Genomic DNA, 24,091 nt, shown 5'->3' with positions numbered 1-24,091 from the left:
GTTCAAATATGTATTATATACCATTTATTCATATGATTATTTGATATTTGAACACTCTCTGGGTGGAGCATTAGGAGGATACATTTCACAAATATCTGACTGCTGACATGTAGCAGCACATTTGCTCATCTGCAAGCACATTAAAAATCTTAGGACACAAATGTATCAATGCAAAGTCCTGATTGTACTTCCCACTGCCCATAACCAGGAGGGAAACAATGAAACACGCTTTATCTTAGAGCGTGGGAGTCAAAAAACATCTTCAACATCAAACTCAGGTCACGTCTCACCTGAGGAAGTTCTCCAGGTCATCACGGCTGCAGGAGGACCAGGACAGGTCGCTGGGGTTTCTGCCCTTCACCCATTCTCCAGACATGATGTGGGAGTGACCAGTGCAGGTGGCGTGGTCGTCATCATGGCTCATTCCCATGCTGAAGACAAGACATGGACAAGGACACTGTGTCAAAGAGTATTAGAGCTGGCTGCAGCTGAATGATCTAAAATCATATAGAATTATTACGGCCCTGCACTAGTAGCACTATAACTCTCTCTTCTAGCCAGGATGCCTTAGCTAACAATGTTCAGAAAAAAGCCCAAACACAGGAATTATTTTGATGCCCAGGTGACCAAAGTGCTGCAGTCCTGCTTTGCACAAGACAGCTAACCGAGATCAGGTCATTCATTTTCTTCTGCAGACTTAAAAAATGTCCCCCATGCTTTAATCTCTTCCAGACTTGACTGTTGCAACACACTTTACTCTGGTATCACTAGGTGAAAACACTAATAGCAGGCTTTTAACATTTATTAAGTGAGACGACCACATTACACTATTCTGCTCTTCACTGGTTACATTTGAGTTTTAAAATTAATTTCAAGATTCCACTGCCTTGAATGGCTCCTGCCAATATCTGTGATCTGTTGAACCCTTATGAGGCTGATTGCTGGTTGAGATGGTCCAGCAGGGCCCAACTGATGGTTCCTAAATCTCAACTTATTATTAAAGGTGATCAGGGCTTTGCTGTCTTGGACCCTCAGCTGTGAAGCTCTGAATATCTCAGGGAGGCAAACTCAGTATCCTCCTTTAAATCTCTTCTTAAGACTCATTTTTATGACTTTCTCAGCAACGTTGATAGGAATTTGCCTCCATGCAGCTCACAAAAACAGACAACAAACACGCAAGTAGATAAAGTCCAAACATGCTAATGTTTGCTCTACTACTACAAGTGGTTGTGTGCCAGAGTTTACGTGTTGAACAGCCTTGTGATATGTGCTGTTGCTGAGGGGAGACGTCCTACACCTTAAACTCTCCTACTGACGGGGAGGGATCTTAGACGCTGTGCATGCCAATTCTTTCTGTCCCCTCTAAAGGGCAGTTGTGTTTCCGTACCACACTGTGACTGAGAAGGCAGGAACACTCTCCACTGTAGCTCTGTAGAGGTGCAGCAGTGTCCCCCCCCAGTCACAACAAACTTGGCACCGAAAGCTGGCACAGGAAGTGAAACCTCTGGTAGGCCTTGCTCAGCATGCATCTGGTGTGTCATGTGGTGGTGCCAATGAATTAAAAAGTGTCAACCCTCTCCACTGCCTGGTATTTGATGACCAATGAAGGGGAAAACAACCTTGCCAAGTTAATTATCATTTCGTCAGTCTTAGCAGCTGTACACCATTCCGCTTGGGCCCCCACCTCAGCCCTGTAGCCTCATTTACTGATCTGATTTATTCTATGTAAAAGCAATATGTACATGTACCGTACTCAGAGAACATGATGAATAAATGACTTGAGACTTAGGAACTTTAAACAGTGTCTTCAAAAAATAATTAAGAATCGTGCCAAGGCGACTGAAACAAACTGAAAGCGCAATGTCCCTTCAACCAGCAGCACGCCTTACAGGAACACACCTCCAACATATTGATAGAGCAGGGTCAGAGCCTGAGGGAAGCTCCGGCAGAAAGGAACTCTTACCCACAGTTCATCTGTGCACTCACAATGCATGTCTGTTTGAGAGACACAAATAGAGATCAACAGAGGAAGGAGTGTGTGTTGAAATAGGGAGGACTTGGGCACAGTTATGGTGTGTGTGTGTGTGTGTGTGTGTGTGTGTTTCCACCCAAAGCCATGACCTACATTTGCAAATTAAAAACAACAAACTAGTCTAAACTCCAGGCACAGACTCAGAAACTAATAAATTACAAGTGCAGACTCTTTCCCCCTGGTTTAAATGAAAGCAATATAGACTTATATTTCAGGACTCATCCACTGCACAGGATAGTGCACTGCCTTCAAAGCAGAGGGAAGAGATCAGCGTCTGACAACCATCCAACTGGGCCAGGACCATTCAGGCCAGACCAGACAAGTCACATTATCTTTAACACTCCACTAGACACTGTGGATAAACTTGTGAAAAGGTTTCTCCCTTTTCAGTAGGCCCTGTTTCTGTCCGCTCAATGATTCATTTCAGTCTAATATTTCAGTTTGTTTGACAGATCATCAATCAGGTTATATAGATAACACACACTTGTTTGATTTACTTCTTTTATTCTTCGGATTCGCCCCTGCTGTGTGTGTGATGTTGCTTTTTGCTGTTGTTCTGCAGGGATGTTGGGATGATGGGGTAGATCAGCTTGGTTTGAATCATTACGTCCTCTTAGCGGGGAGGAGCTGACCACCAAGCTGCACGTAAGACAGTTCTGCAGTAAATTGTATTCTATTACATTCATTGGTACGGCTGGATGTTAACACTACATACTTTTAAGGTATCAGCTGGAATAACCCAGTACTAAGTGGTATTGAAACTACACAGATCTAGAAAAAAAAAAGACTATTTGTATGGTTTTGCTCACAGCCAATCACTGCTAGCGTTCTTCAATTTAATCCATGATGTGATTGGCCCACAACCGCAGCAGCTACAACCCATGCAGTCTGTGGTAGTGAAGTCAAGTGCTGTGTATTTGACTTGAGTTGGCAGTTCATCGTGCCAAGATGCCCCCAAAGCATTCAAGTATGGCTGTAGTACACAGCTGTGGCATCTGATAAAAGTAAATGCATGAAATGTGAAAGGATTAACAGGGACCAACAGTGAACACGATAAAGCACCTCAACAAACATGGAGAAAAGGTATTGAATGAAGTATGTAAACAACTATTGAAAATGATCTGCTGATCATGGGGGCTGTCTGTACAAGGGATAATTATAGAAGATAATCAGGCACCAGTGCATGTCAGGCATGTCAGCGTGTGAGTGCAATGATTTCCCTAGATACACCAGAAAGTGAAAATAAAAAGTTAAAACAGACAAATGTATTTGATCAGTTCTTTATCAACTATCTCCTTGAAGTATTTCAATACAAGACATCTCTTTTTGATTATTCTTACCTGCCTACAAGGTCCAGTTGCAGTCTGGACTAATAATGCTCATGATCAATTATTTCATTAACACCCTTTGTGACACCAGAGAAGATAACTAAAGGCATTTGGGTCCATTCACACCATCCTGCCCTTTAAAATGGCCAGCTTTCCACACTGAAGACAACTGGATGTAAACGTAGCACATTTAAATGTGTGATATGAAAAATAGTTTTACATGAATATATGTTTTTTTTTTCCATAAACATTTTATTATGAGTTTTTTTTCTTTCAAAGTGATACAATTTTTCAATTATACTCGTTCTTACGAAGCAGAATATATGTTGTTTTAAAGTTAAACTGTATTTGTTCCAAACCAATACATTGGTTTCCTTAACATGGTGAATTTACGTAATTCCAGACAATCTTCTTAGAAACACGCACACAACAAACAATGATCTTGTTTTATTTACTCTGCTCCAATATAATTGCAAAGTCAGAGAAGCTGGCGGTTCCCGAATAATTTGGAATTTTACTTTTAACGACAAACCACAAAATGACTGAACTGGACTGAGTCTCCTTGATAAATACATGACACTATGGGGTTGTTTTGTTGAAGACACTAAGTGAGGCAGAAAAATATATGGAAATACATTTCTTTTCTTTTTATATTCTACTCTTATTGGCAGCTGCATTTGGCAACACAATAACTGCACCATAGCTGCTAAGATAATCAAAATGTCTATATAGAGACTCAAAGCTATAGCCTGCTCTGGCTTAATTAGGCAGACCACCTTTGGTTTAACTACATAGCAACTTCATATTCTACAGTAATACATCATTTCACTTTAATTGCAATGCAATATTCAGACCGTGATTTGGGAATTGGGGCAGGAACAACCTTTAAACTTTGACATTACACTTCTACCCACATTGATGAGAGCGTAACAGTGAAATATCACAACAAATATTGGATTGACTGCCACGAAATTTAGCACAGCCATTAATGTTCCCCACAAAATTTGATTTGATTTTTGATTCCCATCAGCCTCAGCTGTGCATTGTGTTTACTCCTAATTAGCCAGTCTCAGCATATGCTAAAATGTGAACATTTTTAACATCACTTGTTAAAAATGGATGTGTATACATACAGTATGCGTAGGTATATAGAGGCGTGCATTCCAGTCTTTATCCCAAATAATCTAGTATGCTGTGCCTCTTAAACATGGTCCCATTAAAACCTCCATACAATGCCAGCCTGAGCTCAGAGTTTATACTAGCACCTTAGTGCTTTAATAGCTATTTCACACACATGACAATAATTCCTTGTGAGTGTGCGTGCGTGTGTGTGTGTGTGTGTGTGTGTGCCAGTGTGTGTGCTTATGTAAAACTACTCCCATAATGTGCATGTACATGGGCAGCAGTCAGACACAGTGTGTGCCAGCTTGTTACCTTTCCTGGCCCCCAAAGCTGGAGCAGAGCTGCTCAAAGAAAACTGTGATAACTCCTGAGGGGCCTGGCACAGTCACAAGGTTGCTACAAAAGCTTCATACACTTTGGCATGATTTTTCAGGTGAATTTGGCTTTTGCTCTGTGTAACTGGGCAGTCAATGCGGGCTTTATGTGCAGACTGCATGTTTCCAGCTTTAACAGACATCTTACTGCCACACAGAGTGAAGACATATTCAGCTGAGTTTGGCTCACGTGGATGTAACAGTTATTTTTTAGTCTTTTAATATTGAGTATCTGTGTTCATCAATCACAAACAGGTTATTTATAGTCAATCTGAATAATAAATAGAACATTAAAATGCATTAAGTGCACAACAATTAAAAGTCTCCCCAAGATGCTGTGCACTGTGTGTAACTTGATTGATTATTTAAATCTCCAGACATGGTTTCGGATGACGTAAGAGCAGATTACACACTCTCTCTCTCTCTCTCTCTCACTCACACACACACACACACACACACACCACTAACAATCAGCACACACTCTGCAGAATTTATCAGTTGGGACTGTGCCTGCTGCTCTCCCAGTGTGTGGTCTCGGCTGGATAACTCTCCAAACTGGCCATCCTTGCCCACCTCATACCCAATCAGGAGCGTAAAGGTGGGGGGTCCACTGGCCCCTTGGACCCCCTACTTCCAGCGCCCTTGGTCTGATGTGTCAGTGCTTATTGTCACAGCAAACATCAGTCAGGGAACTCATCCACTGACTGTTTGTGGACGAAAGAAAACCTCCCCAGTAATCGCAGCACAGAGTGTATCCAAATACAGCATGTTTATTATTCTTGAGTGAGACTCCAACTTTAAAAAAAAACACCTCCAAGGTGTTCCAGCTTCACTCCCCACTGCTCACACAGCCGTCGGTTGTCAGAGAACTGGGTGTGTGAACTGTGGACGTGGTGGAGGTGGAATTAGGACTGCACTGAACTCCACTCCTCTCGTACCCTGCACTTCTTCCGCATTCTGCTCTCGACTTGTGAACCGTGAGCACACTTTCACATCAGTCTCACAACAGTAGCAGTATAACAGCATGATACATTATAGAAATAAAAATGCTTAACACTTGAGCACAGTGAAACCTACTTGTGTCCCAGCTCATGAGCAATGGTGAAGGCCAAATTGAGTCCATTGTCCTCTGCTAACACACACTTCCTCTTGGCACTGCAGACACCACCCAGATAAGCAATACCTGTAACACAGTGACATGATATGATGATGAGTTTCATAAATAACAGTATCATTTGTGTTGTAACGTTTGGCACTGACTGATGATTTAATGGAAGACACTGGGAAATACACACAAGAAGATCAAGGACATACCACAGTGGGGAGCGTTTAGATACGTATTTATATACGTTGGATAAAAGTTGAGATCCATGAATGGGTTTTGATACGACTGGAAATAAGCAGATCTTCTACTGTGTGTGAATACCACTGTATCACTGCATGGCAACAATTGTAAAATTGTCATTTAGATTTTGAGCTGTACCACATATCCTTCATTTAAGTCTGTGCTTTCGGATGGCCCTCACTTACATCCGTGTTTATGGTCAAAGCACAAGGTTAACAGAGATTCCACACACAGATGGCTTTGATTTACAGTTTGATCGACTGGGAATAAGCCTCATGTCTGGTTAAATCTAAATATGAAGATAGCGTGGAATCAACTTGTAACTGCACACACAGAATCCTGGGAAAGAGTCGGCGTATTTTGGCATCTCAAAAAGGCAACAAATTGCAAACTTGGGGTGTCAAAAATATGATGCCTGCTTGTGTGTTTCAATCATTTCATCTGTTGTACAGTGTTTTGTTTGAGCCTCTACCACATTTCATGGCTCTAAGACTTTTGTGTCTGAAGATATTGAACTCTAGAAATAGCTTCCTGTCTAAGGCAGTCTGCCAAAATATTTTGTAAAACTTGTTTTTTTATCTCAATTAGCAAAAACAAAGTCTAACTCTACATCTGACTTGACACGGGATGACCCTTTATGATATAGAGTTACTGTAGGCTATTGGTATACTTCTAGTTATAAAAGTTATATAATTGTAATGAACTGGCATTTTAGAGGCATGTAAAAGACAGCAACAATTGTGGTGAGCAGAATATTTGCTTGATTGATGGTTTTGTGGGATGCAAATCCAAACAGACTTTGGTATTTGTAGTAGTAAAAAAGTATTGTCAACAAAGATAAAGAGCATATGTTTTACAGCTGGAGTGTCCCAGTGCCCATACAAAAGTCATGCACCAATTTCTGTAATGGACTTCTGAACAAGTCATCAGTTCAAAATATGTTTATAAGGAATCGTCACTAGGTTAGGTCAAGTTAAGGAAATATCATGAAGTATCAAACTGCTAAAATGATGCTGATAAGGACCAGGTGCACGAGTCAGTACACTGAACTTAAGGGTCACTGTCTTCATTTTTAATGATTTCTACTGGTATCAGAAACCTGTAGTAGAAAGCACAAACAGCCATTATCAGTATTGCTATACAATTACAAGTTCAGCAATTATTCAAGTATTCAAAAAAACTGCATCAATACCACTGGATGTGTAGGACTTGAATGGGACACATCAGATTATATCACACTTTGAACATATATACAAATAATGACATTTCAAATAAAATAGATAAGTAAAATGAATAATAAAATAAAATATATCAATAAATAGGCCTATAGTTATTATATACATATACACATATACAGATAGTGTTGATGATATAGTTTTAATATTCACATTAAAACTTCAAGACCTGGGAAACACAAACAACTTTGTCGCACACACACACACACACACTAAGATAGAGACACACATAATTACTTTCCTTGGACAGAATGTATACTGTAACTAAAAAATACTAACCCTGACCTTGACCCTAACCTTAGCCATCACCAAACAAATGTTTTGACCCTTTTTGTTATATCCAAAATAACATAGTTTAGACAAATGCTGTTCTCCTTGTAGGGTCAACTAAATGTCCCCAAAAGACACTGTGGGCCTCACACTGAATGTGCTCCCATTTTTCATCCCACCAAGTAAGTAAGACAAATACACACACACACACACGCATAAACACGCACACACACACAAACACGCACACACACACACACACTTTCTGTTTGCTTCTGGAGCCTGGCCACAGAGGCTCATTTAAATCAAGACAGGCATAAATTAAATCGCTGACAAGGACAAGACAATCAAAGCCAGTTGAGGTTTCTGGAAAAAAAAAAACTTACAGAGAGAGAGAGAGAACAGAAAGCCAGAGAGACTGTGAGAGCATGTTTTGGCATTATCATCAAACACAGCAAATACATGTATTACTTCACTGGGGCATGAAGTGAATGAAGCTCCAGGATTTAGGTCTGTACGATAAGACAGAGCTGGTCAGAAGACACGCAGATTAACATCTGGAAAAGCTTAAATGCCTGTTAGCCCATTAGATAAAGTCGAGCAATAAATTTACAAAGCTAAGAAGATAGAAAAGTGAGGTTTAATGGAGGATTTCCTGTAGTGTCACAAATCCGCCACAGTCAGGATCCTCCTTAAACTTTAATGACTCTAAACTGTCTAAATATATAGCAAGTCACAAGAGTTAGCTGAAACAGTTTGTTGTGGTATGGCTTCACTCTATATCAGCTCAATAATGATAAGAGGTTCATTGGTCTCCATTAGTTTATTGCAACACAGCATTAATCATGGAACTGTTCAGTCCTTGCAATATCAACATGACGGTTGGCTGACTGGAAATATGTTAACTAAGGCCATTAGTTGTTTATAGACACTGTCGCCTAAAGGCTGTGTCATTGCTACATAAGAAAATAAAAATTTGTTGACTTGAGTTAAGGAATCTTACAGCCTTAGGAAAGAAGCTGCTCTGGAGTTTACTGGTACAACAACAGATACTTCTGTATCACTTGCCAAATGGCGGCAGGGTGGACAGGCTGCGTTTGGGGTGGGTATGGTCTTTTAATATCCTTTGGGCTCTGCACAGGCACTTTACATCACCAATATCAATGTTGCGCGGTAGATGGGTACCAATGGTGTGAGCAGTTTTAATCATCCACTCCAGAGCACTATTCTAAACATATCCCATGCCAATTTGTGATGTTTCCAGTTCAGTGTTCCATTTGCTCCAGCTCCAACTCCACCAAAACCTGTTCCATGTCAGCTCAATTGATGTAGACACAAGTGTGTGTCTGCGTCAATTTAGCTTTTTTTAACCCGTTTCTAAAATCTATGGTCACCTCCTTGGTTTTGCTGACACTGAGCAGCAGGTTCTCTGAGCACCATCCTGCAAAGTTGTTGGTTTCCACCCGATGTAAATTTTCACAATTGTTTCTAATCTGGCTGATGATGGTGGTGTTGACCGCAAACTTCACAAGGGAGTTCTCTCGATGTACGGGATTGCAGTCATGGTTATACAGCATGAAAAGGAGGGTGCTGAGCATACAGCCCTGGCTGGTTCTGGCTTTCAACAGCAGAGTGTAGGAGGTGAGATTGCAAATCCAAATTGCCTGAGGTTTGTTTGTGAGGAAGTCCAATATCCAATTGCAGTGTCGTTCTCAAGCCTACAGTGCTAAATTAAAGCGGCCTCACACATGATGGATGCACTCCTGTAGTCTCTTTCGGTCTCTCCTGTAGTCTCTGTTTTACCTCCTTGATATCAGCTTTCAGTCTTGCTCTGGCAATCTTGTATGTTTCCTTGTCACCAAACCAAAAGGCTCTGGATAGGCCTTCACCTCTCCGTTCATCCAGGTGATGGTTTAACCCTTTTAATTAGCTGGGAGTAAGTTGGCAAGAGAAGCAGGGAAATGTCATCTGATTGTCCAAAATGAGGGTGGGGGAGAGCTTTTTCCTGCAGTGAATATTTTGAGTTTGCATCTGGGGGAATGTAAACAGCAGCAACAAAAACACTAATGAATTGTCTGAGCAGCTAATATGGTTGGCATCTTATCGTTAAAAATTTGCCATCTGAGAAACACTGTCCATCAGCCTTGGCTGTCTTTAAGCACATAAGGGAGTAGCTATATGTCCATGCTGGGTTATCTTAGCTCTTATCCTGGGTTTTCCTGGGGTGGCCACACCACTTTCTGTGGTGTTTGGTCTGGCTGGGTGGTCGAAAGATGTTGTGGGCAGTGATAGTCTCATGGTCTGCTTCTCTCAATCCAATACCCGTTCCTACTTTTCTGATGTTGATGAGTGTATTTCTAGCATAGGCATTACGTACTTCTATAAAGCAATATGTGCCAAAGTAATAGCGATGAAACATAAATTGATTAAATGTGTAGTGAAATGTATGGGATATCTTGGCTGGTGCTCTTGGCCATCTACTGTAGACTGCCCTAAGACCTTGGACTCCCACATTATTTGTTCTGGTTCACCTCAGGAAACGAGCAGCCTGAAATTTGCACAATAAAATGTTCCAACACAGTGTGACAGAAACTCTGAACTGTGTTTATTCATTAATGCTGTTTTTGTTCTTCAGGGTTCAATCTTGATGAGTCTGGAAATTCACTACAGAAAAAACTACTGAGCAGAAATCAATGAGATTTGAGAGTGTGGTCCATGTTTTGAGAACAAGCATGGATGGGACCTTTGTTGCATCATTCCTTCCTACATTTTCTGGTAAATCTTGACAACCCTAAGTAGATATTACAACTCTATTTGTCTGTCATGTTTTTTTTTTTACTTTTTTTTAAAGGCAGACCCATTGTTTTGCCATTTAGCTCTAGAAACATTTTTAGAAAATGTCTTAAAAACTGGAAGTAAAATTATTTGATACTATATTCAAGTATTTGAGGTAACCTAGTATGCAATTACCCTAATTGTTTTACAATTTACAAGTAGGTGATGTTGAATGTCAGTTAGATGACTTTGTTGTTTCTGTAAATGCAGATGACATAGTTTACCAGTTTAAAATTAGTGGAGACCACAGGATAAATTAAGCTTCATTTTGAATGCAGTCTGTAGTTTAGAAGACAAAGATCTTTATGAGTACTCTAGTACATCTCATTTTGCTACAGTATCGTGAAGAATGGACCCATTTAGTTAAATCCAAACATGGTGGTTTTGAATTTGGACTGGGCTCAGGCTAAAGCCCTTCTCAATGGAAACATTTTGGGCTGATGAAAACAGATGTTGGCCTGAATTTGGACATGTGTTTTTTCCTCTCCACTGGTTTGCCCTTTTACAACCATCCATACTTAGTCAGAGGCTGCAATTATGTGTGCATAATGTCTATGATCTGAGACAATTATAGGAAAGCAACCTTGGTGTTTTTATTCAAATAAAGCAAGTCAGAAATACTCATTTTCTGCTTTCACATGCAGAGGGGGTTATATTTTACAGAATATTTACATTCCAGCTTTTGTCTTTAGGAGGAGAGTAGTAGTAATGAGATATTTGTGGAGGGGAGAGATTGTGTCAACAAGCACCTGCTGAGTGCTAGACAAGAAGATTCATGGTATAATAAGCTGTTATGTTTTCAAAGGACTTAGTTCTATCTTCCCATAAACCAGACTCCTCTGATAATGTATAGGAGGACTACATACTGTTAGCTAACTGTCGAGCTTTGAACAAGGGCAACTCATTTCAAGGACAGTATATGGTAAATGGACTTGTATGATGTCTTTTTGTCACTCAAAGCACCATAAGGTTATATTTACATTCACCTATTTACACATCATTCATATAGTGCTGGGAGGTTGCCAACCCTGCCATCGGCAGGGAACATTCACATTCACCCATAGACTGAAGCTCTCCTTCAAGGGCAATTTGGGGTTCAGTGGGGACTGGAGGACCTCTGGTCTTCTGATTAGTGGATGATTCGCTCTACCTGAGCCACAGCTGTTAAATGAAAGTTTATCCTCTGGACATTTTTCTCTGCCAGAAAAGTGGACTGATTGAGTGAAGGAGTTAAAGTATCTCAGGATCTTGTTCTTGATCGAGTTAGGGTAGAATCGAGCATGTTATCACTAGTTGATTGGTTGACGCCTCAGGATGCCTCCTGGATGCCTTCCTCTTGGAGGTTTCACAGGCTTGTCCCACTGGTAGGAACACCAGAATACAGAGGGCAAATTATATATCTTATATCCTTTTGGATCCCCCAGAAAGAGCCGGAAAATGGTCCTACACAGAGGGGCATCTGGACTACCTTGCTGCCAGCATGACCTAGCACTGGATAAGCAGTAGAACTTGAATGGATGGATGGATTTTTTTGGAAAAACAGGTTGAATAGTCTCATACAGGCTGCATCACACTGCCCCGTAATCTCACTCTAAGAATTGTGTACATTTTGCATGATTTTGTAATCTCAAAGTAAGGAATTGTACAAATGGGAGTAATCTCTCCTTATCTCCATTTTAGTACCATGCCAATATTGGAGGATAGTCTGGCTAAACTGATTATCATTCTGGTATAGTGGTAAAAATGCTCTAGCATGCTTGTATTTCTTGAAACCAATCAGAATTGAGATTGCTATGGTGCTCTTTCAAAATAGTGTCTGGAGGGTGCTTGCTTTGGCTGAACATATGCACATGGAGAGACAAGCCCTGGCCTTAAAATGTCTAAAACCCAGCAAAAGACAAAAGTGTCATATAAAACAGACATGTCAACTATGTGATGCGATTTTTACTGATAAAACAAGACAAACATAACTTGAATGTCATGCCCTAGGAGTGAAGCCTGCCTAGTTTAGCTCTGGAGAGGCTCAATGGACTGTAGCTGTATGTAGCTCTTGCAGAACATTATTAAACCAAATCACAGAAGGTCATGTGAAGTGGAGCCGATTGGTACATGTCGATGTCAGTAGCACGTGGCACTGAGTTAAAAGATGTGCCAAATCAAATCTGACATGTTTCACATAGCGACTGGGAGTTTGAAAAGAGTAACATGCAGATATTGGAAAAGAAGGAGAATTCTGAATGAGATAGACGGCCAGTGGCAGGCAGGCTTCTACAGACTACTTACTGTGGGTCACACTATAAGAAAAGTGACAGCAGTTGTGTGAAATCAAACAGACTCAAAAGCAAGGGTTAGGTGGAACTTTAAACAGACACTGGCATTAATGTTTATATGGTTCTGTTTAGGTAACTCAATTAAGGTTAGGAAAGGAAGGTGGTCTTGGTCAACATTAGTTATTAGAATAAATCCACAGTGACATGAGACAGGATATGTTTATCTCTTCTATATTAAACACATCATTGTCTTTTCCTCACCATATCCACAGGGTTTTAGTAGCCTGAACTCAACCACACATAGGACGCCAGCCTGTGTCTCCAGTGTCAAGGTCCTGCACCTTGTACACACAATAATGGCCCTGACCAACTACCATACAACTTCTATCAACTAATGAAATACAGCATTTCGTGAGCTGGAAAAATAGTAGCCAGTGAACATAATCTGTGCGACAACTTTGCTTCCTCTGAAATGTACCACGCAGTAGCAAACATAGTTGGTTAACTGGGTTCAAAGGGTCAAAATCTACCAACCCACCATCTTTTGGCGTCATTCATGTCTACAAGCAGTCAGACACAAATGCACATAAGTGATCGGCACAAAAGTAGGAAGCAAATAAAACTTTGTACTTGCAGTGCTGAGTGAGCAGCTTTCATCGGAATGAATGACCCATCACGGTTGGTCCATGGACTGAGGTCCCCATTAGCTGGTCAGATTCCCTTTAAATGACACTGGATGGATGCTAGTACTGAGCAAGCCTTTACCATACTGGTCCTATAAAGCCCATGTGAATAAAACAAAGCTGAGTAGTGAAGCTCCACAGTGAGGTCAGAGGTGTGGCTGAGATTTTCTGCAGCATCAAAGATCCATTGAAGCTAACACTTCTGAGGCTAAAGCCCCCAGACAAAGAGCTGCGATCCACAGCGATGTGGTTATCAGTGCTGGGTTTTGACCTGGTGTTAGGGGCTAGATGGCTGATCAAACAGTGATGTGTTGGCTCAAATAGCTGGCGGCACATCCAGCCAGACAGCCTCAAAAGAGCCACAAAGCCTCATCAGGCCTCTGGACTCACAGCACTGTGCTGCCCACAAGCAGCTTCGGCCAGCGATTTATTTTGCGCTAATTAGCCGTTACAACATGAAGGGCTTTCCGTTGAGCCACTGAATCCTAGTCAGTCGAAGCTCCGAATGCTGACAACACAGGCCTGAGTCAGCCTGGAAGAGATGCTTTGTTCACCCTCTCACACACACAAATATGCACACATGCGTGCACATACAACACATGCAAGTACTTGTTCACCATAAGCTGACCCCACTGGCCTCTATGTCACACTAACCTCCCCCACCTACAAACACATTGCACACAAATGAACTCTCCACAGATATACTCTTATTTAATGAAGTTGAAGCACACATAATTCTTGAAATTTTGGTTTGCACCCACATTGTTGAATGCACTGATTGTAATTCACTTTGGATAAAAGTATTGGCACACATACAGTACAGGCACATGCACTCAGTCTAATGTAATCAAAACAGCTCAAGCTCATAATGTTTAGTTTTTATTGACACTGTCAATCATGTGTTAAATCAGTTGCATGGTAATGCTGGACTGCACTATATTTTGAGGTGTCTGGCAGAGTGGTTGTATTGGATTGCATTAGATGGTACAGGTGTGCCTACTTAATAAAGTAGCACACAGTGCATGTACATGCATTTAGACAAAAAAGCTGGCTCATACATACACATTTGTGTAATGCACAGCTATTAACATACTAATAGTACTATACATACTATTAACACATTCTACATGTACACATACTACAAACATTTAATAAAATATATAAAAAATATACATCGCCCATGCTGCGTATAAGCAGACTGTTTATATAAATACAAATCATCCTCCATAGTAGAACTCAACGAATACTGGATTTCTTTTTCTTTTTTTTTTTTAAAGAAATATCTTGTTAACAGACTTTGATGTCTCAAAGTGATGTTCCCCTTCAAGAGTAATGAACAGGATTCATTACAGTGTAAAAATAAACTTGTGAGTCTCTGGTGGACAGGCTATGCAGTAGAGACTCATACGTATACGTATATATGGATACAGATATGCACTCATACAGTCTATACACATAGGATGCACACCAGATAATAACAGACCCCCCATTGATTCACTGAAACATAACATTCTGTGGTCATGATGTTGTATCTGACTCTCTCACTCACAAGCACTCACTCAATCACTCACACAGGTTGTCAATCACCTGATTTGTGCAGCGTCACCTCCCACCAGTCAGCAGCTACTCCATAAAGTCAGCCATTGAGTCTCCAGTCATCCGGGCCTCATTTAGCGTCAACATCCCATCAACCCCCTAATCTACCCGTTACATCTCTGCTTCAGTAAAGCAAACACAGGAAATAGGATACTGCTACAAATATTACTCATGTCCCAGTCCCACCCACCATCATTGCCTCCAGTCTTGCTCTGCCTTTTAGTGTTAGATTTCCATCAGTTTACTGATACATATGAACAAGGTTTGTCTTTCTTGAAAAACATTCTGACAGTCAGACTGTGCTATCCCCTGGTTTCCATGCAGTCTGAAAAAAATGTAAGTAATGGAAAACAAAAGAAAATTACTCTCACATTTTCTTTTGCTGAGAGTTAACTGTATGTTAGAAATCCTACCAGCAGCTGACAAGACAACAGGAGCACAACTCATTCAGGAGCACAACTCAAAGCAGGGAGTCCATCTGCTCTGATGGAAGTCATTATAAAAATAAACAGAATAAATCAACCATTGCCCTCACTCTTTTAGCTGTAACCAAGGCCGCCTGTGTAGTTTGAAATACCACAAAAAGAACCAAACCAAAACACCATTTGGGTGTTTTATTACATGGATTTTTACAAGCTGGTGTATGAAGCAACAAGGAGTTTGGACACAAGAATTACATTAATTCTGGAGTCTCTTGGGTTTATTGTCCTCCAGCAAACCTGTTTCCTAAAAAATATGTTCATATAATACTTGAAAGTTTTTCAAAATATATTCTGGAGGAATGTATCTCTATTTGCTGTTAGATTATGTGTGCTGACAATGTGATTTTATATTTCAGTGTGCTTTTTTTTTGTTTTGTGTAGGTCTTGTACCGCAGAAGTAATATGCAGAATACTAGGTGCATGGTAGATGTAAAAAGTGTCAAATGAACTCTGACACCAGAGAGTAGCGTTTATGTCCTGTATGTGCTGTGTCATAAGGTTAGGTTTAGGCAACAAAACGTTTTGGTTAAGGCTAGGGAAAGATGTTCAACCACAAACTTCAGACTGCAAGCACACACACACAGTGAGTGTGACTTTATTCTCTGCTTGGGCTGCCATTATTCTACTGTATCTTTACATAGCTAATAGTTCTTTAATCTTACATTAATGTTCTGAATGTTGTAAATAGAAACTTTAACCAAGTACTTTGAGTTAACTTAGTGCAAGTTCCCCTTTCACATTACACATAGTCATTTGACCTGTTGTTAATACAAAAATATTGATTTATGTATCAGCTAATTCACTCAAAAACAGATCAACAAATTAAACTTTGTAGGTCCTTGGAATCATATCAAATACTGTTCCATGGTGTTTTGGCATGAAAGAGCTTGAGACGTACTGGAGAGGAGAAACAGGGAGAGGAAATGTGGGTGGCAAGGGTTTTGAAGCAGGACCTTTTATGAGTGCTGTGATTATAGTGAGGCTCAAAGTAGGTCACACACTTTGGGCCTGCTCGCACAAAGAGCAGGAGTGTTCTCATTGTGCTGGAAGATTAGCAGGTTGAGAGTATTATGGTAGGGCAGAGCTATGCAGGGCCAGGCATGGCCAGGAGCTGCCACAGTGTCGCACAACACACAGCGCTGCCTCTGTCTGCATCTACTTCCATTCCATTCATAGCTATGTGCATGCTGATAATATGTGATAATGTGTGGGAAGTGGTGCTATGTAGGGTTTGATCCTGCCAGACCTGCCAGTGTGACCATCATTTTAAATGTTTGGTAGAGAGGAAAGCTTTGGTCTGACACACACAGTTATACAATTCTAATTTTTTAAAGATATTAACTACTGTATGACTGGTTATATTTGGGAAATGTGTATAGGTTTTAAATGTAAAAGCATCTATTTACAAATGGAACAGCAGTCAACATTACTTATACATGCCTGACAAAAACAAAATCAAACCTTTGAATGTCAGCGCTTCATTTAAATAGGACCATCTGTGATGCACTGCCACTGTGTCAGCAGATACACCAAAGACAGATAAATAATACAGATTCAATTATGAAATATAACGTGAAAATAAGATATAAAAAAGATTTAGCCGGGCTGCCCTATTTGACTGGCCAAGTGGTTCTTATTCTAGCCATTTCGATAAAGGTCCCCTAAGCTTGATGAAGTAGTAATATGAACACAAACCGAGATGTTAATTAAAATCAAATTAATTAAAAAAGAATGTGTTGCCAGTGTTTCAAAATGAGCTTCTTGTAACTGAGGGAGCAAATCGTTTCTATTGTTGAATTTCACTCCACATTTTGTGTAATAAGCAAAGAAATAAGTGGTACTGTGACAATAGTGAATATTAGTTTTTCATCTCTAATGATTAAATTGGGGCTTGTAAAAAATCTGCACCAAACATATTTCCAGTTAGAACCTTTATACAGCCCATGCTTCGATTAAACAGTCAAGTTTACATGTCAAAAGTTTGATTGATTTATTGAGTTATATTAGTAGACGGATGGTTCACATTTAGACTACCAGCTTCCATAGTCAACAAAACCATTAGAACACATATTAGTCCAGCACTAGTGCTGGAAATCCCTCAGCACCTATCATGCTATTGAAGAAACAGCTCAGACAACATCTGACACTGAACACCAGACCTGGCTGAAATAGGATTTTCCAATACTTATGATTCCTTTAGCCTACTCAGTGTATGAGCCAGATGGCTGCTGTTTGCCAAATTATACAATTCATCATTAGAAAGTTTCAACAATCAGAGCAAAATATTTCAGTAAGTAAGCCAGTATCATATCTACCTGGACCTATCTGATTAATCAATATGGTTATTTTCCATTTTTGTAAACTTTGCACATGTGAAATCTTATTTGAGCCAGACCCGCTGTGCTGATTTCTCCCACTGGACAGTTTTCCAAGTGCCTTGGCTTTCCCTTTGCAGCGTGGCTCTGCATTCTTGGTGTGCCAGACATCTCCATATGGTTATCAGATGATCCATGTAATACAGCAGGCCACTCAATGCGTTTATAAACTGTCACATGTTTCATTAGATTTAAAGGGGGCAACTTTCAGACACTGAACTAAAGGTGATGCTATAAATGTGGTATAAACACCAAGAGACCAGACAGACACTGGACCTGTCCAACAATAGTACCTCAATTCAGTGGTTTATTTCTCATTTAAGTCACTGCTATGTTACAGTTTTGACTGCGTAATGAATGAGAAATTTGATATTGGATCATTCCTGACATTCACATTGTTCTATATGCAGACAGGAGTGTTGTGTCTCTTGTAGCCATTTTGTTGTGCATTGACGATGAGTTGTGTGGTGGTGCAATCTAAAATTTGGAGCAGCCAGATCTCCAGGCTCTTGGGGTTTCTGTGGTGTAGATAGTATGCTTCTCCGTCAATTTTTTGTTAAACCAATATGATGTAGGTTGAATTAGTGCAATATAAAAATGTAATTTACTTTTGGTAAGGTCATTTTTACTGCTGCTATTCTATCTTAAACTTCTAAATGACTACCTACACACATCACATTTCTGTGTGAAAGTCTCATAATCTACTACTTGAAAACAGATGCAGACAGGACAAGGACGGGTGTCTACATACACAGCCTCATTTTACACATGCTGGCTTATGTGTAGATACATGCATTCCACATGGTCTTACATTTTGGATGGCACGTGGTCGTCTGCACAGATGTCAAAATGCACTCCCAGAAACAATGGGCAGCTGACAAGATTTGTGTCACAAGAATCCTCCACGCCTGCAGAAATTTGCTCAAATTAACTAATATAACCCACAATGAGATGTGTTGTTTAGGAGCCATGCAATTTACATGTATTTTATCATGGATCATCTGTTATACTACAGCAAACTACCAGACTTTGGATGCAGGAGAGCCTGTAGTCTGAGGTACAAAACGCAGAACGAGCTCAAGTTCAAATTAAAGAACTAAAAAACGTATTCATCTGTATTTGTACAATATTTTGATTGAGGTCTCGGCCCTGCCTTTTGATTAAAGGAAGGGTCTTTCAGTTAGACTTTTCAGTTTGAAGTTAGGTGCAGGGAATTATGCAACATCATGAAACTCATCACGCTGTGAAGCAGGACATCTGAAAAATGATGAAGTTGTGCTCTGTCCCACCCTAGTGAGCACCAAAACTAACAGGATAGTGAGATAGATGTTAATTGATGTACATGATACCCTCGACCCTCAGTGAAACTGTCCCACAGGATAATTTGACAAGCTGGAGGAGGCGGTGGATCTAATGGGATGGCTTGACTACTACCCGGCTTCATCGGGATCAGTTAATCACACGCCTGTTTTCACAAATTGCAGCCAAACCAGAGAGCCTCCATCTGAGACGGGACTTATGGTGAAGGCTCAACATTATCACTTTAACATTTTTAAGAGTTGCTTCTCATGATTAGACCTTCCAGTTCCAGTTCCAGTTCCAGTTAGTGAATCAAAGTGACCTTCAACTCTTTTTGCAGAATTGTAATATGATCATTTCACTTGTATTCTTAACAAAAACCCAAAGCCTACTTGTGTCAGCATCTGAATGTTCTAACATGCATACATTTAAAGGCACTACACTACAATGAACTATTTGCTAAGCTGAATGAGAGCTAAGCTGTAGTGAGAAAGCCGGTCGGTGCAACCGTAGACCGCCCGGTTGTATCAGGGCCTGCAGCTACGAGGAAAGCAAGGAAGCAAATGAACAGATTAGCAGGAAAAAAGGAAGAAAAACTCTTTCCTCACTCCTGTGGGTCAATGGGGCTGAGGTGTTATGGTTCACTGGCCATCAGTTAGGAAACACCACCATCTGCCCTCGGCATAAACCTACAAACTCCAACAAATTAACTGTCAGCCTGTTTATGAACACGTTTAAGAATCAGAAAAGCAAAGGTGTAATTTTCACTGGCGATGCTGATTTTATACAATGCTGACATGATATGAATTCTAGAGCTGCAACAATTAGTCCAAATGGAAATTAATCTGCTATTATTATGTCACTATTTTCATAATTGAGTAATAATTCTATTCATTTTTACTCTAAACATTCTCTGACTGCAGCCTCTTCAAAGCAAGGGTTGGCTAATCCCCACTGTTTTATGTAATTATAAACTGAAAGTCTTTGGATTGTTTATTTGAAGTCATTTAAAGACGTCAGTTGGAGCTTTGAGGAAATGTGCTGCACACTTTTTTTTATGGTTTTCTTATATTTCATGAACCAAAAGATTAATTGAAAATGAAAACAATCATTAGTTGCAGCCCTACTGAATTCCTGAAAAAAAAACAGCTGACGGCTTGACGGTTACTTAATATTCAATCAATTCACATTCTTCCATCCATATACAGGAAACCACAAAAAACTTTATTCATGTTTTGTTTGTTTTTCCACTTTCATGCAGTAATTAGCTGACATGTGATCACATACACATGCTGTTGTTTGTATTTTTATGCCACTCATGGCATTCATGTGAGCCAAACAGAATAATATGAGTGATTCTTACCAGCTCTATCATGCACAGCCTATACTGGAGGCCTCTCCTTTACTCTGGTGACTTTTTTTAAAATCTGAAGACAGTAGGTGTGCTGTGACAATAAGTGATGCTGCAAACTGTAAATCCACGATCCCGCACGTCACATCCGCTGGTTAAATTTCGTGCATTCAGCACCACACTGTTGCAAGATATGCCCAAAAAACTCTGCGCTTATGTGCACATTAAACTTTCATTTTCATTAATGATTCTACAGATTCTGCTGACAATGAACAGGCATGTTCGATAATGACACACTGATTACTATTCACAGCTCAAAAAAAAAATCATAGACTAAACTCTCTGCTAATAACTCCCCACTGACCACCTGTTCTAACAAATGTCTTAAAAATCCTAATATTTCTGTGGATCATTATTAGAACTACTATGCACAGAAAACACAGCTGTAGGATTGTCAGAATATCCAGAAAATTAAAGACAACATCTGCTCATGGCAGTATATTTAAGCTGCTGTATTCAAACTCTGAACATCCCTGACAGCTGTCATGATGGGGAGAGCCCTGTGTTTAAAAGGGATGAATGTAGTGTGATTGAGTGTGATTGGCCAGCCTCTAATATGCCCACCTATATTGTATGATAATGCCTTCTTTCTGAACCTACTCTTTACCAAGTACTTCACAGGTATGACAGCCAAGCCAAGAACTATAATGAAAAAATTCAAGAATGATTCTTCAAATTATCACAATTTAACCCATTTGCTCCAAGGTTTCTTTTTGTTTTTTTAAACAAAAGCCTTACCAAATTATTATTTTTGTGTCATTCACATTTTTGTATGCCGAATGTGCAGTGAATGCTTGGACACTTTCTTTAATTGGGAAGGTAGCTTTGAATGGCATCATCATGGCAAGCATCAACTTCAGTTGTCAATATACTAAACTAATACTTGAAAAAGAAAAAACATGCAATCAAGAGCAAATCATGTCAATATGTAAATAATATGGAAATTCATTTACAGCCAGCTGGATCTGATTGGCTCAACTGACCAGCAACTGAACTGAAACTATGAGGCCTTTTTAAAAGTAAAGGAAACCAGACAGCCAGTCACGCATGCAACATGCTCACTTAAATAACACTTAAAAAACAAGTGTGCACACGCGATTCTCCTCATAAATCAGAGGAAAAGTGTGAGAGCGGCCCTTAATTTAAGCTTCAGATGCTGGCTGACTGTGGAAACATTCACACTCCCTCCTTATATTTCAAAAGGGGAATTCCTCTCTGTTTGAAAAATCAGCAGATAGACTGGACTCTGTTCAAACATACATTTCATACGACAACACTTTTGGGGTGCTGTTGCTTTCTGAGGAATTCAGATGTTGGTGTCTTACAGTGCGGATAAAGTCAGTTCAGAATGTCATCTGTGTTTACTACTTTCACTCTGTCTCGATTGTCATTTTCAATTCAAGGAATGTTTGTGCCCTTTGGTGAACTAAAGATCCTGTGCCAAAAGAACCCGCTACACTCTGGATTCATGCGGTCAAATGTGGAAACAAGCAAGAAACAAGAAAAGAAAACTGCTTTGACTTTTATGGACTGAGGCCAATTCTTTGACTCCCATAAATCACAATTGTAGGTGGAAGAGTTCCAGCATTACATAATACAGAAATAGAGCGGTTCAGGCAGAAGGAAATTCATGAAGCAAAAGGAACAGGGCTTTACTGTAGATCATTCTGAAACAAATCTGTCCACTACTAAGTATGTTTATATGACACTAATTTCTTTTGTCACATGTGTTTTTCAGGAAACATAACTGCTGCCAGGATTTCAATCACTGGCATCTTTTTTTCACATCCACGAGATGCAATGTTACTTCACAGGTCTTTGGATGGTTTGGAATTCAAAGCTCAGGACCCTGAAAACGCAGACCTGGGCTCACATCCTGCATCCCATGTGTTGTTAGGTTTAAGCTTCTAAAGCTCTTGGTGTAGGACATCTGGTGGTTTTACCTCAACCATAGAAATGTTAAAAACACTTGAGCTGCCAGTTGCAGATCATCCAAGAAACAAATAAAATTGATGACAAGAAAAATGTTACACATATATTCGATATGAGGCTATGTTTGGACTGACATTAGTGCAGCCTTTTCATTCACGTCAACACAGCCACTGACACCCCAGGGTGCCAAACAGAGGGCCTCAGGACAGATAATTCGACATCATCCAGCAAAAATGCTGAATCTGGCTGATGCTTTAAACACAGTGGTGACAGACTAGGGAATTTGTGAAACGGTCTTTTTTTTTAACAATTTCAGAGGACAGTGACAAACAATGTTGTCTTTCTGATAAAGGCGTCAGAATGCCTGAGTCAACTGGGAGGACAGTTATTGTGTTATTGCTGTAGATTTAATCCTGATATTTTGTTTGCTATTGTTGATAAAACCATCAGATGAGCAGCAGGCTGCAGTTGTGCAAAAACAGACCTGATTTAGAGATGTCTATTTTCTACTAAAGTACCAACGACTCACTTTGCGCCGCCTGATTTGATTGAATTTCCCACCTTCTTGCGCCTCTCGTCCCACCTGAGCATTTTGCACTTACTTACCAAAATACACGGATGGGCAAAGTTATTTTCATGTTCAGGAAAATACCAAGCGGTCAGAGTGCTGCAGGTCACCACATGCCCTAAAAGCATTTTAAAAAATCATCAAAATCATTAATTTTTCATAACTTATACTCACACTGAGCATTTTGAACAAACCATGAGCACTTACCTGTACTTACCTGTAGATTGGATATTACACATACCTATATGCCACTTTTCATACATATCTGTATATAGCTGACCAAAACGCAACTGAGACATGAACAACTTATGATCCTCACTGTTAAATGTGTTTCCATTGTTAGCATTGTAGATATTTTGAATTGTGTAGATTTTGGATCTATTTTCATACTTCATCATATACATATATCTCCTCTCTTTCTTTCTTTCTTTCTTTTATATATGCACACACACACACACAGACAAACACACAAACGTGGAGCAAAATACATAATGCTACTCACCCACGGTATCACAGGGTTCATCTTTATGGACGCAGAAATCTGTCCTAAAAGAGAAACAGGAGTAAGTTTACTCAGTCTTTTTTATCATATTTTACTATAACTCTGGTGTTTGTAGCTAAACTGAACGGCCACACTGGAATGTGGAGTGAAAGCCAGCAGTCATAGAGAGGCGCGTGATGTGATAATTATTTAAATATTTAGGATAACGGCACACAATTTCGGACAGCCTCTCCAAGAAAACATTCATGAAGTTGCTCTTGGTTATAAACAGGGAAAGTGGCCAGAAGCTGAAACACGAGCGCTAGAGAAAAATCATAGTTACATAGTTACATAAACTGTCATGGTTCTCTAGTAACCATGCAGTAACCATGCAGGTGGTTAAACTAGTCACAGGCTTCCTGTGACCTAGACATTTATACATTTAGTGATTAGAAA

General features: G+C 39.9%; 1 protein-coding gene across 1 annotated transcript in view; it reads right to left on the bottom strand.

Moving 5' to 3' along the window:
* The window catches only part of adamts17 (ADAM metallopeptidase with thrombospondin type 1 motif, 17), a 103,299-nt gene that overhangs the window by 43,370 nt on the left and 35,838 nt on the right, over nucleotides 1–24,091 (bottom strand). The window contains exons 7-9 of the mRNA XM_070834155.1: nucleotides 23,657–23,700; nucleotides 5,934–6,039; nucleotides 291–431 (exon numbers count right to left, since the gene is read on the bottom strand). Of these exons, the coding sequence (XP_070690256.1) occupies nucleotides 291–431; nucleotides 5,934–6,039; nucleotides 23,657–23,700 (291 nt within the window). The remainder of the gene's footprint in view (nucleotides 1–290; nucleotides 432–5,933; nucleotides 6,040–23,656; nucleotides 23,701–24,091) is intronic.

Source organism: Pempheris klunzingeri, chromosome 1, assembly GCF_042242105.1.
Source record: "Pempheris klunzingeri isolate RE-2024b chromosome 1, fPemKlu1.hap1, whole genome shotgun sequence".
NCBI classification, from domain to species: domain Eukaryota; kingdom Metazoa; phylum Chordata; class Actinopteri; order Acropomatiformes; family Pempheridae; genus Pempheris; species Pempheris klunzingeri.
Note: the sequence above shows the minus strand (reverse complement) of the source record. Positions and strands in the feature narration are given on the sequence as shown.